Source organism: Dermochelys coriacea, chromosome 6 (assembly GCF_009764565.3).
Source record: "Dermochelys coriacea isolate rDerCor1 chromosome 6, rDerCor1.pri.v4, whole genome shotgun sequence".
NCBI lineage: Eukaryota > Metazoa > Chordata > Testudines > Dermochelyidae > Dermochelys > Dermochelys coriacea.
The window spans coordinates 100,288,199-100,304,031 of record NC_050073.1 but is presented as its reverse complement, the minus strand read 5'-3'; the positions used below and the strand labels follow the sequence as shown (position 1 = coordinate 100,304,031).

At 44.6% G+C, this 15,833-nt stretch overlaps 1 protein-coding gene across 3 annotated transcripts in view; it reads left to right on the top strand.

The window, feature by feature from the left end:
• The window catches only part of ASB2 (ankyrin repeat and SOCS box containing 2), a 90,354-nt gene that overhangs the window by 53,379 nt on the left and 21,142 nt on the right, over window positions 1–15,833 (top strand). The window contains exons 1-5 of one of the 3 annotated variants that reach the window (XM_038406681.2): window positions 2,257–2,321; window positions 3,036–3,360; window positions 10,863–11,127; window positions 12,847–12,939; window positions 15,287–15,453. In XM_038406681.2, coding sequence (XP_038262609.1) covers window positions 10,874–11,127; window positions 12,847–12,939; window positions 15,287–15,453 — 514 coding nt within the window. In that variant the 5' untranslated portion in view covers window positions 2,257–2,321; window positions 3,036–3,360; window positions 10,863–10,873. Of the gene's footprint in view, window positions 1–2,256; window positions 2,322–3,035; window positions 3,361–10,838; window positions 11,128–12,846; window positions 12,940–15,286; window positions 15,454–15,833 lie in introns of those variants that run through there. The other 2 variants (XM_043517888.1, XM_038406679.2) reach the window with 2 other exon arrangements.

Below are 15,833 nucleotides of genomic sequence, written 5' to 3'. Positions count from 1 at the left end.
AGTATCCTGCCCTCAGCAATCAGCTGTACTGGATGCTTTTAAGGAAAGCAAATACCCTTTATACAACTGTGAATATCTGCACAGGCTGCAGAGTTCCCTTTTATGAATATTTATCCAGGATGCAAAATGAGGGCTCCTAACTTGTGTACAGGGTGGTTCTAGGTTTAGCAGAAAAGGTCACGGCTGACCAACTGCAGAAAAATTGCATTACTCAATGTATGCTGGTCAAAGGAGCCTAACAGGAAGACATAAATGCTACATTAAAAAAATAACCTAAAGGTGAATACATTTTTACATACTAATAGACACATTTTCAAAGCCATTATTCCTACCACTGTTCTGCAAGAGAGTTCTCTCAGAAAGTTCTAACCGCTGCCAGTTTTGGCCCGTCTCTTGGGCAATGGATCTATGAGTCCCACTGTCCTGTCCCTCGTGAACCCACCTGGGAAGAAGCTAAGTGTTCTCTGCAATAGTGCCATTGGCCAACAAGCTTCACAGGTTCCCTGGGATCTGCATGGATCAAAGTGAATCAGTGGCAGTCCACAACAAGCTGTTGAGAGGCCCTGTACCTCTGCACCAGCTCTGTATCCCTTGTGGGTCATCCTTCCTGCATTCCAAGGCAGCACAGCTCTGATGGGGGATGATACATGTCCTAACCTACCTTGCTCCACCCCATCCCCTTCCCACTGCCTCACCACTCGCAGACCCCAGGACCCACAGTGCATCCTCCACAAGGTGCATGGGAGAAGATAGGACAGTGCCATGGAGGCAGTGCTGCCCCGTTTCTGCAGGAAGACGACACTGGTACATGGAAAGTCCTTTCCTCATGTGGATCTTGGGACCAGAATCTGGCCCCAATACCATTTTCTAATTAAATGTTTAATCCTGCAAGGTACTGAGCACTCTGGCCCCAATTCAGCCAAGCGGTTAGGCACGAGCTTGACTAAGTGCATGAATAGTTTTATTCAACTCAGTGGGACTCCACACAGCCAAGTAGATCTGATGACAGGGTCAGAGCCTGAGAAACAAGCAGCAGGGCAGTTTTACAGGGGAAAAGAAAAAGAAGAGGAAAGGCTCTACATATTAAATGAATAGCGGTTAGAATTAAAACTAACTCAGAGAAGGTTTTAGGTGATGCTTAAAGGTGGAGAAGGGATTGCTGAGATGATTGTCAAAGGTGTGCAAGGTTCACGCCCTAGGAGGTCACTGCAGCAATTGGTTCTTTGACTGCCAGCATAAGTGGTGGAATACCTTAAATGTGGACTGAAAAAAGAATTGCTCTAACATCATGAAGTCGTGAAGGACAGAACATTCACCAGACAGCAGCTTAGAAGGAGGACGCATGATGAGATGGCCATCTGCATCACACCAGAGCAAGCTGGTCAAGGAGAAGAAACAAAGAAGGGGTAATTCTGATGCAGAAATCATCTAAAAGAAGAGCAGGTAGACTGAAAGTAACTGGATAGATGAAGGAATATTACTAGAGTGGCTCCATCTAAGGCCAACTTGTTGAGCATTAGTGCGATGGGTATTTGTGTTCTGCCACCAGGCTGAAGCTCAACAAGGTGTTGACAAATGAAGGAAAGGGCCACCCACCATGAGCTTGCCCTCCATTTCGCTCATGGAACCAATATGGTAAATGCTGGGAGAAGGAGTATCGGTATCAGCTGATTTCATATCATGTCTTTTCTCCACAGTCATTGCACCTGGGCTTCTTCTGGACAAATGACTAGTTACCTCCATGGCCTCAGGCAAGTGGTATTTTTCTTCTTCCAGCCAACCCACCAATATTAATTAATTCATACATGCTGTTACACAACCTGCTGTCCTAGTGCAGCCCTTTGTAACATAGTGGGGCATTGTGGCACCTTTACCTCAGTTTCCCCTTGGTCTTCTACAACTCCACTCAACTATCAATGTCTTCCAGGCTACTTCAGTGACTTAGGCCTCTGATAAGTCACATGTAGCCCCACCTCTTCAGGGGTACCAATGTTCCCAGACCTTACACTCAGGCCTGTAAATATTTTTTCCTCCTCTGTATCAGGACACACAACATTCCTTCTTTCTCTTGACTGCAGGGGTCCTGTACAGCCCTCTGACTGGAGTCTGAACAGTCTTTTTCACTCCCCCCATAGCTCAAGGGGTCCACAAGAGACCCAGGCAAATCCTACACCCTCTCATTGGTCTATGGCCCTAAGCTCACTTAGGCTTCCCCAGGCCCTTGGCAGAAGAAACCTAACAGCCACACCTGTTTTCCCTCAGGTCTTCCAGTGACAAGACTCCCTATTCACCTCTGGATCTCTTCCTCAGCCCACACTCAGGTTAGAGCATTCATTCTCCACTCCTCCCTGGTCAGCATTCTTCCTTTTAAGGCCCACATCCTGCCCAGGTGCGGCAGGGTGGGGCTAACTGAATGAGACTTACTGGCCTTAGGTTTCCCAGGCCCTAAAGGGGCAGGTCACCCATGCCTAGTTGTTTTCAGTCCACCTGGTCTTCTTTTAGACTCCACCTGGATCCATATTATCTACTCCTTGAGCAACTTGCTCTAAAGGCCACCATAAGATATATGGCCACCATAGCACAAACCTTAAGCTGTCTAGGGAATGGGGCTTTCCTTCATGTTCACATGCTATTTAGAGCAGTTCTTTCTCTATCGTAAATGTTTATGGAATCCTGTGTGGGATTGTTTCACAAGTGCTTTTGTGGTATTTTGGAAGTTCTAAAGACTCGGGCTCCATAAATTCGAGTAGCCTTAAAATACATTAACCACTGTAAAACCTCAGCCAGCAGCCACTGTCATGTTTGCCCTATTCTGTTTATGCAGCAGCAGCTGCAACAAAAGCAGGTACAGTAGAAAATCTGCCTGCACCTTTCCCCAAAAATGAATGAAACCCTCCAGGACCACATACTTTATATCAAAAATATATTGCAATTTCTTTTTTCTCTTTAAGTTTCAGAAACATATCCATATATGGTCTACTTGTCAAGGACAATAAAAAATGATGTAATAAAAAGGTCAACCTTGTGTCATTTAGCTACAGGATGCTTGATGAAATGAAGTTCTACAAATTAAAGCAACAAAGAAGAACTTTAGGATGGGTAAAAGTTTCTCCAGTGCATCTTCAAGCCGGAAATCTGAGATTCAGAACAACTTATATTTTGGCTGGTAATCGTTGATCATGGGGTGATCCAGAAATAAACTACAGGCTTCAAAGTGAGAGCATTTCAAAGCTGCCCTGCAGTAGATCAGCGCACCCAGGGAAAGGCAAGAGATGAATACTAAAGGAGATTTTCTGTACTGAGACTTACTCAGGGAGAGAACTCTTTGCAGCATTATTGTTTTGTTTCAGAAACCATCAGGTAACGCAACTGTGCATGCTTTAAATTTCCTTATCTTATGCAGAATCTATTAACGTGTTATAGTTTGTGAAAATACTTACTCCTGTAATATTTTGTAAACTAACCAAGACTTTTTTTTAAAATCCTCATCAGTTAAATTTAATTTGGAAATGGTTGGAAAGAATCATAGCTGCATAGTTTATTTACTTTTCCTTTACACGGAGAATGTGCACTTGGAATGTTTGCATGTCTTGTTTCTAAGGCACATAGAAAAATAGTTGCTGATGTTGTTATGACATATTTAAGGTACTGAAAAGTGAATGCAGTGTACCAGGTATAGAGTAAACTAGCAAAATGATATTAGCAAATGGTTCTCTTCATTTATATCTCTGAAGTTGTTATTGCACTTAACTCTGTACTGGGATCCAATCTGGTAAGAAATAAACCCTTTGCATCAAAGAGTTTGTGCAGAATCATGGTTTGATGTCATTGTGAGATATGCCAAGCTTACTTCATAAACAGTTAGACATGTTCTGACAGCTGGGGCTGAAATGGATTTGTTTACCTGGAAAGTTCCATCTGGAAGCCTATAGTTGCTTTATTCTGCATCGTGCTATAACTTGACGGGCTTGCATCAACTGTTATTGCAAAAGTATACTTGGCTGCTGCTGCTGACCTACATTATTTGTTTTCCCTCTAAACACGGTAATTCTGCATGGTTTCAAATGAAAAATCTTTTCATTGTTTAAAAACCCCATGATATCCTTAGTAGTAAACTGCCATAATTTACTTGGAAAATTGCAGAGGTTTGACTGGCAATTTACTAAAAAAGAAAAAAGAAGAAAAAAAAAAGCCAGATTCTCAACTGGTGTAAATCAGCATAGCTCCATAGACTTCAACCCCATCTGAGGATCTGGCCCAAACATGAAGACCTAAAGGTACAAGTAATGGCCTCAACCCTGCAAGGACATACATAACTTTGCACATATGAGCAATCCTGTTAACTTCATATGTAAAGTTAAGTATGTGTGGAAGTGTTTGCTGAATTGGGGCCTTAAAATCTAAGAGGAAAAGAAACAGTAAACCAAGAAATCCTCCTTAACTCTTTCATTTGGAGTCTCTTAATCTTATTGTTGTTGTCAGCATGATCAATGCTGTTTAATGAAGCATAAACCATAGAAACTGAAATTCTGTATCTACCTACAAGTTGAGCAGGGTGAAATCAGTGCTAAGGCAAGATCCCTTCCACTGCTCCTTTAATGACCTCTTCATTATCCTTGACCTACTACCACCTTTTCTAACAGTAAGCTGCAATGCTGCTTTCCTGAGTCTTTTGAACAGGGACTGGCAGTCTTGATACATTATGTTTTATGGGAGGTGCGTTGAGAGGCGACTTGTTGTTTCATATAAATTGTCCTATTTAGTCACTAATTGTACTGAACGGTGGTTCAAATAGTTAATGACCAACTTTTTATTCCCTATACTAATATTATTTATTTGCATTGGGTAGTGGCTAGAGGACGCACTCAGGGATCAGGGCTCCGTTTTGCCAGTCTCTCTCTCTCTCTCTCTCTCTCTCTCTCACACACACACACACACACACACACACACACACACACACACACACACACACACACACCAAAAAGAAGGTCTCTGCTCCAAAGAGCATACAGTCCTATAATAATAATATCTACAGATGTCCATGGTTTTTGCCACAGAGGCAGATGGTGAGTCTTTACTCACATTGGTGAGCAGTTACTCACATGAGTAGCAATCTTGATTTCAGTGGGACTACTCATATGTAACAGCTCACTTATGCGAAGAAGGAAGTCATGACCTGGCCTACAATGTTAGCATTTCATTCCTTACCATGTACTTTTGTCTCTGTATACGCTTAACATATCCATGTACATTATGAGTCTGATCTTCTATACCTTACTTAGACAAACTTTCATTGAAGTCAATCCAGTAAAAAGAAGAAGAATACTTAGCAAGGGGGAACTTTGCCTATGCTGAAAGTGCAGGAGCAGACCCTACGTGGAGATGGCTGTGAATTCAAACCCAGGAGGATCTTGTTAGACTGAGATATTAAATTATAGCACAGTCAGCAAAATGGTACAATGAAAGAAGAGATCAGTAACGCAGCAATTCAGAATAGAGGCAAAGGGTTTTGGTAATGAATAGTGATGGGCAAAATGCCTCAATGTTCAGGTTCTGTTCCTATCAGGCACAATAGGCTCATCATAATTGTGTGAGCACAGGCTCTTGTGAGATTCCCAGTATTGCTTGGGAATTCAAGGGACATTCAGAAGTTCAGATCCAAATAAAATGTAGTCATTTTAACAGTTAAACCAGTAGTTTTAAACCTATAAGCAAGATTCATTTTCAATATGAAGAGATGGCTTGAGTTGATTCTTACTTTAACTAAACTGGTTCAACCATTCCTAGCCACAAAGAGTTTTGATGGCACTAATTTCCCTTGCAGTGGATGTGGAATACTCAATTTATAGCATATTAATCCAGGGGGCATTCATAAGGTCATTTTGGAAGCTCACCACTAAATTAAGGCAGCTCAGCTACATATCAGAAAAGCATTGTGAGAGGGAACAGTAACTTACCAGCTCTTGTGTGGCAGTAGACTGCAGGTTGGCTCCTGTCTGTAGAAAGAGACAGGAAGGCCTGCTTCTTGCCTCAACAGACTTAGTTCAGATACACAATACACCTGTTGCCCAGTCTTAAAATGGAGCAGTTTTGTTTTCTATCTTTGGTGGATTCTTGCTTAACTCATTCTTGGGAGAAGTGTGTGTCCAGGCAGGATTTGGATGAAGGTGGTCATTTGCTGGTGAACAAAACAGGGATACTGTTCTAAGCATAAGGCACGCCATGGGGACAGGCACGTGGGCCAAGATTTTCAAAACTGGGAATGCCTTTTGCAATTCCAGACACTCACTGAGGTGCCTACATAAGGACAAAAGTAGCCTAACTTGAGGCACCCATGCCTGAAACCCTTGGCCACAGACAGGAGCTTGAGAAGGATGCAGAGGGGGCAGCAGATGGAAGGGGTGGGTCTGTCTGAGCAATGGGAGCCAGAGGGGGAGGAAGAAGATAAGAAAGCAAAAGAGAGAAGGAATGGAGTTATGTGGAGTGGAGTTATGCAGAGCCTTCTGGGCCCAAACCCTACCCATATGTTACCCATATTCTGTGGGTGCAGAGGGCCCCTGACACAGCTGAATTGGCATGATTCCACTACATGAGGAGAGCAGCATGTCTACACAGCAGATCATGCACACTCTTTGTGCCAGAACTAACTCTCTGGGGCAGGATGGTGACAGGCAGCATTTGGGGCAGGCTGGGGTTGGAACACCCAATGCTATGATGATTCTCACAAAAGAGGCATGATATGGAGCCTATTCCAACCCTTATGCTGAAGTTGAATGGAAAAAAAGGATTCCTTCCACCTCCCGCTCTGAAGGGCCCCAGCATCTAGTCACGTTACTTAGCTCTGGGCTATGGTGACTTGGGATTGTTCATTGTTATTTATTTGTTTAGCAAGGACAATATAACTTGTGACGCAGGATCGAAAGTGCCTACTTGTTTAGTTATGATGACACCTCTGCTTTAGAGTGCAGTTGTCCAGAAAAAATGTGACCTTGCTGTCAGAGCCCTGGATGTGCATGAAAAGAGAGACCTATTAGCAGAGAATGAGTGAGAATCAAATCTGGACTCTCATCAATAAGGAATAAGAATATCTACAGCTTTCTGTTACTTCGAGCCTGTCTGAAAATCCCTAGAAGTCAGGAATTTGGCTTTGGCTCCCTCATCCTTGGTCCTGCAAGTTCGATGAGAGAAACATGATTTACTAGTAAAAAAACTCTCTCTATTTTGGGCCCCATACCATTTCTCTCTGCAGGATGAGTCAGTGGTTGGAGCCGCTGCCAACGCTGTTGTTTCTGCACTCGCTGGGACTCTTGTCATAATATTTAGATAAGTGGAGAGCACCAATATGGATTTTTTTGCAAGTGGGTGGGATTGCTTAATCCATACAGAAGATGCAAGAGAGAAAATAAGAGTCGTCCCAAAATTCATGATCCCATATACCCCCCATTACACACTCTGCAGGTGATGAAACAAAAGAAAAAGGGGGAGAAGGACACTAAGAAATTACCTTTATGTCTAGGTTGTATGAGGCTTTCTGTTATACAAAATGCCATCCAGCTACTTTGCCATGTGCAGTCAGACCATGTGGTCTCCATACATCCACAGCACACAGCCACCAGCCACCAATCAAGTACAGTGGATGATGGAGTGTAAAACAGCAGAGCAACATGTCAGGAATTCAACTAGCCCGGGGCAAAGAGAGCCATTGGGGGAAGGTCTGTGTCATGGTACTTGACTTGTCTGTGGCACTAATGTCAAAGCATGGATAGGTAACACAGTGGCTGAGAAGGGAGGAAGGGCCACTGTGGCTCTGTTCCTGCAGCTGTCAGCTATTTGGTGGCTTGGCACAGATCCCTTGGATGCACAGGGGTCATAGCACTGGCCTGAGGCTGTCTCTGCCTGTGTGCCAGCTATCACTGAAGACAATAATCAAATATCAGTCTTGTGAGATCTGGCATAAAACAGGGTTGAAGAACTTCAAGCCTCCAACATTTTACTTAGGCAACTGTTGTGGGCTACAGCTTGCATATTGTACTCCTTAATAGGCAGATTACCACTCCCAGCATGATCTAATACATACAAAATCAAGGGTAACTCTCTGCCCTTAACTTTCCCTCTTTTGCTTCTGTGGTGCTTGGAGTCTGAGATCAGAGCAGGCAGTAGTCACGTGTTATATACCCTGTGGAACTTTGCACAGCAGGATAAATGAGAATAAAGGTGAGTCCTTAAATCCACATTTCCTTGCTTTTGTAGGTTTTACTCAGGCTCTTAAATTTAATGGTAATCAGAGAAAACATCCCACGTCTCAATGGAATTATGAATGAAGACGGTCTTCACTGATTTTGACATATCCTTCCACCACTGTAAAATCGAGCATCAGGGCTGTCTCCTCTTCCCTACAGACAAAGTCTATACAGGTTGCTTAGAGCCGTGGTAATATATTGTAGCTGGAACATGAAATACTTTAAGCTCCTGGGACCATAGTGATGTGCCTGTGTGCCTGGCTCTGAGGCACCACTGCTGCTCACATTCTATGCAACTGTACTTGCCATAACCCCTACCAGAGGGTTATGTTCTCCACTAGCTGCAGTCTAGCGATCCAGAGATCGAAATGGAGAGTGTACAGTTACACAGGGGGCTGGCAGAGCAGAGTTCTTAGCCTAGTAAACTGGCACAGACACCTAGAGTGATTGGGAATGAATGGTGGTCTAGAGCAACAAAAGGTTATATGGTTCCCTACAGTATGTGCGTGAAAGAGAGACTCTGGGGCAAGAGGGGTGGGCATTTCCCAGTGTGCTTAGAGCAGTACAAATGCTACAGGCCTGTCAGTGCCTAACATCTCTCCCAAGAACCCAGGCTTTTCTCTTCTGTTAGACCTTGCACACAGTTTTACAAAGTAGCAGTCGTGTTAGTCTGAATTTGCAAAAAGAAAAGGAGGACTTGTGGGATGGGGAATGCATCCGATGAAGTGAGCTGTAGCTCACGAAAGCTTATGCTCAAATAAATTTGTTAGTCTCTAAGGTGCCACAAGTCCTCCTTAGCTTTACAAATGTGACTACTCGCCGCAATTTTGAGCGAGCCCATTATTTTGCTTATGGCAGCCTACAAAATACTTGGAAAAAGTTGGTTGCAATCGAACAGCCAGGAGAGCACCCAAACAGGGATGCAACATAACAGCCCTAATGAGAGGCCCTCGTGGATCCTGCAGAGCTGATGGGGATCTGCACCAATGAGACTCAGTCCAAGGAACAGGGACTCACCGGCTTTCAGCTATCAGAATAGGGTGACCAGATGTCCCTATTTTATAGGGACAGTCCTGATATTTAGGGCTTTTTCTTACATAGGCACCTATTACTCCCCACCACTGTCCCGTTTTTTCACACTTGCTATCTGGTCACCCTATATCAGAAGTTCTCTTTTGGCACAGTTGCACCTGGCTCTTGTTTGGTTATTAGAAACCCCATTGCTAGCGAAGTCATTTCCACTGGAATAGCAGCATTAACCAGCTGTTTGCTTTTTCAGCCTTGTGCATTACTTCCTCTAAGGAGTCGCCTTTCTGGGTCTCTCCCACTCCCTGTAAACTGCTTTTAAGCATCTTGTGAGGGTAGCAACCTGCCTTTAAGGATTAACCAACAGGTCAGCTGCTGCAAGCCCATCAGATTTTTTTCTTTCTTTAAATGCAACCTCTCCTTATTTCTCCCAAACAGGTGATTATCTAGGAGTCATATTTACTTCTCTGCTAGTGCCAGAAGGAGGAATGCTGTCCCTGCTGCATGCTCCTTTCTTCCCCCTCCCCCAAATCCTATGGAAGACACAGGGCTGGTTTTAATGTTGGGGCTTAGTGTACATTTGAGGAAGGAAGGAGACAGGGTGGAAGACACACTGTACAGTATGCTCCCATCCAAGTGGATATGTGAAATGAACTTGGGGTATTTGAGCCCAATTCTCTGCCAGTTAGCGCCTTGTGTAGTCTCATATATCGTACCTGCAGAAAGTGAATGCAAAGCAGGCATCAATCACTGCCATTCCAACTGGGTAGCATTTTACACCCTCTTTGCACACGTGTACATGAGTGCACAAGTTGTGGGGGCAGCAGAGAACCAGCCCTTGTGTCTGCACAGCCCTGAAAAGCCAGGGATTTAGCACAGGCCAGGGGTGGGTGACCAATGGGAACATGGGCCTCCAGAAGTGCTGCTCTCAGGAGAGGGAGCAGATGCTGAAGTGAAACTGACCAGTATCTTTTTTGTTGTTCAAGCTAAGTGCACTACAGAAATTAACCTAATAGCGTAAAGGGTGAAAAGGGCATGGCAGGCCAGCTCCTCAGCTAGTGTAAATGGGATTAACTCCATTGAAATCAACAGTTATCTTGCTTTACACCATCTGGCGATCTGGCCCAGCAACTTTCATCTTCAATAATCAAAGACAAGTAGGAGTAACACAGAGGGGGACATGTGAATGTTTTCTTTGATTCATTTTTAAACTGACAGTGTTCTCTTAATCCCTTGGGGGATTTCCACTACATCTTATTACCCAGAAGTGCCCTCACCTGAAGGAAGCAGAAGAAAGTCTGCTTTATGCACTTGTAACTTCTCCCATTTAGCAAGAGATAAATTAGCTGGGTCTGCGAGGTGCAATTATTATAAGAGGGCTAAAAGAGAAAAAAAGAAATCAAGCCCATTAAATTTAAATGTCGCTTCTAGTGGATTCACTAAAATGTGTTTTCTCTTCGACTGAAAATATGCTAAGGACCCCTGGTCAGTATAAGTCAAGGTGCAGATCTGACCCTGGACACAAGATGGTTGAACGTCACTTGCACATTTTCAAGATTTTGAGTTTTACAGTTTCTTCTTATCCCCTGGTACTAGGCAAGCAGAGGATGGCTACAAAGATCACGGCCACAACAAACACCCAGAGAAAAACAATAGGTCATGAAGAGTACAGTCTGTACAGTAGCATGAGTGAAGATGAGCTTATTCAACTGGCCATAGAACAGAGCTTGACAGAGGATCCCTCAGGTCAGTCAGCTGCCCAGAGTCATCAGAAATCGGTCATGACAGCCCCTGGAGAGCCACCTACGTTGACTAGTCCTTGCTCTCATAACCCACCAAACCAGATTAATCCTTGGCACAGGTGAGTGTATGAGTGAGCTGGAGCCATCAAAAAGCCCACAGTGGAAAATGGCTTTCTAAACAGGTTTGCAAACCATCACAGAAACTCGTTTAACAGACCAGCTTGTAATTAATTTACAGTGGTCAGCTTCTGATCTCATTGCCGCTGGGTAGGTCTACTGGAGTCAGCGGCATTACTCTGGCCTGATACCATTGTCAATTAGATTAGAACTCTGGCCCGAATGTCTGCTAAAAGTTGTGTATCTTTGCAAAACACTAGACCAGTCATGCAACCTTTTCTTACCTAAAGAAACCTCACTCAGGTGACAGCCCCATTGCTCCGCAGGGAACAGAGTGCTTTCCTGAGTTAGTACTAGTCAGGTGAGGCTTGCAGAATTTTTATGAAAAAATGTGGAATGGTTCTGATTCCCCCCCCCCCCCCCACAAAAGAACCAAACTACATATATAAAACACATGGCTATAAACACAACTGAGATGTCACAAACATATTGCTTTTGTTTACTTCGGCACAAATTCTGAGCTCATATACACCCAAGTGCACCCAAGTAAGTCCACATCTAGGCAGACCCCTCTTACCACACAATGTCGCGCTCGGTGCCCAACGCCTAAGCAGCCCACTGGGTTACAGGAACCTGCAAACATTTGTGATTTTCATTTTTAAAAATGAAAAATTCTTAAAAAAGATGGAAAAGGTCATTAAAAAAATCCAAATCATCAAAAAACAAAGGTGTGTTTCAAACTCTGCAAAAGAACAACAATTTGTATATATTTTGTGTATTTTTGACAGCTATAATTGTAATCTTATGATGCCACGTTTATTAAAGGCCCCCAAACAATGTGATGGGTGTCATGGGTGTTTTATATATACAAAGTGAAATCCTGGCAAAATTTCCATTCATTTCAATGGGGCCAGGATTGTACCCACTGTGATTGTTGTAGTATTACAAGATCTGGTGGAGGTACTTCTGTACGGCGCCTGATACAAGACCTGTTGTGAGGCCTGGTCATGTTGCTTAGCGCCTGAAGGGGGGATCTGATATGGGGCAGCTTAAGGGCAGATCTGTCAGCTTTGGCCCTGCACTCCGAAGAGTCCCTTGCCACCTGCTGATTTTAGCACAGGACACCATCTGCTGCCTTGCACGCTGACTGATGCTCCCACCTCTGCCTGAGCTCAGCAGTATAGAGCTCCTGTGCTCTGCAAGAGCACAGCCTGCCCACCCTATTACTCAGCAGGTATGGGAGCCTGCAGGAAGGTTTGTGGCCCCAGGTCTTTAGCTGGCCTAGGACCTTGGTAGGGTAAGGTCTGGCATGAGGCCTGTTGCTGAATGCACAGTGCTAATGACCCTATTTCAACCCCTCACCAGGCTTCCTCATCTGACTGTGCTCTCAGATCCTCCTTTCCTTGAGGTGAAGAATGTCATCTAGCTCTGTATCTTCCTCCTGTGTAGTGTGGGGGGGTTAACCTCATTGTTGTCTTATATGGTCATTCAAATCCCCTGACACTTCCTCAGTGGGCCAAAAATAATTCAGAGCTGAGAGAGCAGCTGAGTTCTGCACAGAGCAAGCCGTGGCCATCTGCTTTCATTCAAAGCCCCAGCGGCAGGCTCCTTCTCTCTGTGTGTCTCTTTTGGCTCCTGCCTTTATTAAGGGGCCTGAAAATGACCTGCTTCTCATATTCAGAGTATTTCTCTTTATTTTGTTCGTGCCATCGCTACTCCAGGTTGGCAGCCCAGTCCGGAGGCCAAACTCCAGGGTCATCTTGGGGGGTCAGACGAAGGTACAACGGCAGCCTGTTCATCACCCCCCAGCCTATGTAAGTGTCTCCGTCTCACTGTGTCTTGCTCCAAATTAGCCTTGTTGTCTGTCTCCCCTCACTAGCCAGCTGGAGGCTTTTGGATGGCGGGGGTTGTGGTGTTATGTGTGTCGGGAGGAATGCATAGTACTGCTTGAGGGAATCTTATTCATTTTCTCCCTTGTCCACCCTGCCTGCCCTCCCCTGCCCGCCCCTGAGCCCTCTACACACACTCAGTCACTCCTGGGCTATTCAGTCCGATGGCTCCCCGCACTCTACTGCACATGTGCAGGCTTCTGTGGGTCCCTAGACATCCCTGAGATGACAGGGGAGAGAGGAAAAGGGATGTGTGTGTTGTGGTTTATTTATACACGCTGGCTTCCATGCCACAATCACAACGGAATCAGGCGGGTGTTATTTTTAACTGCATCATGAAGTTCAGAGTTCGAGCCTGGGAAACAGGAACATAAACATGTCAAGGGGCATCAAATCTGAGTGAAGAAGCCTGATCCTTGTCAGTGTGCTTGGTCAATGTGTTCAGGACAGTGTGAGCCTCATCTGTTCACTGCACAGGGCTCCTATGTGCAGGGGTACATGTCCTCTCCCACGCTCTGAAGAGGGGCCGTGGTGTTCCTCCTCGCAGGCTGTGGCTCTGACCCCAAGGGGGAAACTGCCATTGCAGGCTGGACTTTTTCCTTGTGAAAGAGCATAATCGTGCTTGGCTGAGTACAAGTACTGTTGGGGAAAACTGCTGGATAGGTTAGACAGAGAGATCAGAAAGGGAAGATGAAACAGGGGGAGGGGACCAAACTGTGCCCATACTCCTGTGAAAGTGCTGGGGGGAGGGAGAACACCTGCATGGTGTCTGCATGTCTCAGGCACAATGCCTGCGAGGATGTGTTGAGGAGAGTGCACTGAGCACTCACTGCAGAAAGGGGCAACCTAAATTACCCTGCCCACCTGCTTGTGGGTGCTAGCAGTAATGTGACTGGGTATGTGTATGTGTGAGAGCCTTGATCACAGCCCCAGTTAAGCTGGCCATGCCCTTACGAACCCCTATATGCTCAGGGAGAGCCAGTAGCATCATTCTGCCTGGGGCCTGAAGGGGGTGCTGGGAAGAGAAGATGCTTCCTGCACCATTTGTGCTCCAGCCCACCTTCTCTGGACTACCCAGAATAGACCCCATCCCGAAACGTTCTTGCAGTGAGAATTCAGCCGCCTGCTACCTGCCTTAGAGATGCAGTAACTATTCTGAGCAGTTCACAAGATTCAGGTTTTTTTTAAAAACTGCCCGCTTCCTTCCTGCTCCTGCTGCAGAAGTTGTCATGTTTCTGATAGAAACCAAGCAGCCGAGTGTTTATTCTTTTATACTGACCAGCTGCTGCAGGCCAATCATACAAGGGCTCAAGTGAGACACTCGTTAAACTTTCTGTGCTGCAGTGGAGTCTGCTAGGCTAGTGCATCTAGGGTCTGGTCCAGCAAACCCCTTACTGACACCAGTAGTTTTTATTCAAAGAACTACTCATGGGAATGAAGATTACTCACCTGGGTGAGGGCTTTTCAGGAAGGTGCTTTTAGGGATTTTCTAAAGAGCTAAGGGGCAGATTTTCAAAAGCTCAGATACCATATAAATACTTTAAAAAGGACCAGTTTTTCACAGCTGTTCTGCATTCAGCAGCTCCCATTGTGATTCCTACAGACAGATTTTCAAAGGAACTCAACATTTGGAAAATCTGGTCACTTATTTTGGTGCCTAAGTGGAAATTGAGCACTTTTTAATACCTAGTCCTTACTGTGTTGTGTTTGGAGTTTCATTGGGGTGGACAGCTTTTCTCTTCCCCTCCTTAACTCAATGGAGGTGATTTCAGATCTTTACACAAAGATTCAGATATTGATCTGAACTACATTGCTGACTTCTTAGAAACTGGACAAGCTGTCTTCCCAGAAGAGGCTCTCTTGTGAGATTCCCAGCATTTTCTGCTTTCCACAAGAACAATCCCTCATTGTATTTCAGCATTTCTACTTCTGGGCTCATTTCTTTTACACAATTAAGCAAACTTGTGCAAATCTCAGAAAAGTTTGGTGCAGGTTAGGTGTGAGTTTGGAGCAAAGCATTGGAAAGAGGTTTCTGGACAGGTTTGACCATCCCGAGTTACCTTTTAGAGGAAAGCAGTATATGGGAGTACAATCACATAGTACTGTAGAGCTAGTGTCCATTGCAGCCAGTGCACCCCAGAGCCACCAAAATCTTGCCATTTTAGTTTGCATAGGTGGGCCCTAGGTTTTCACAGTCCGTCTTGGTTTAAAAAAAAAAAAAGCTTTACTGTAATGCTGCAAAATGTCATTGATTTTCAACATTGTTTTAAAGAGAGTTGGATCCTGTAGTGGAAGCAATCAAGGAAGGAGATGAAAGTGCCCTGCTCAATATGATGAAATCAGGGAAGAACCTTTCCGAACCTAACAAGGATGGATGGCTACCACTGCACGAAGCTGCCTACTATGGCCAAGTAGGCTGCCTTAAAGTGTTGCAAAGAGGTTAGTAAAATAAAAACAACTGATTACAAATGGAAGAGAAACTAAAAATATCAGCCAAAAAGAAGAAAATATAACCACTCCCATGTTCTGTTCACGGCATACACACAGAGACAGATAAATACTCTTGCTGAAAGGTTGCACTTGTAACACTACTTTATTTCTTAGATAACACACAAGAACCTAAAACCACAGGGGGACAAAGCAGGCTGCTCCCTGAAACGGAGAGGCACAGCTCACTCCACCTTTCTGTAGGCTAGCTGGCTGCAGACTGAGTGCTGCTAGGCCCAGATCACACACTTTCCTACAGACTGCAAGCAGGATCAGGAAAAATCCTGACATTTAAAGTGACAAGCTACAATTTTAACAATGTTTTAATACAT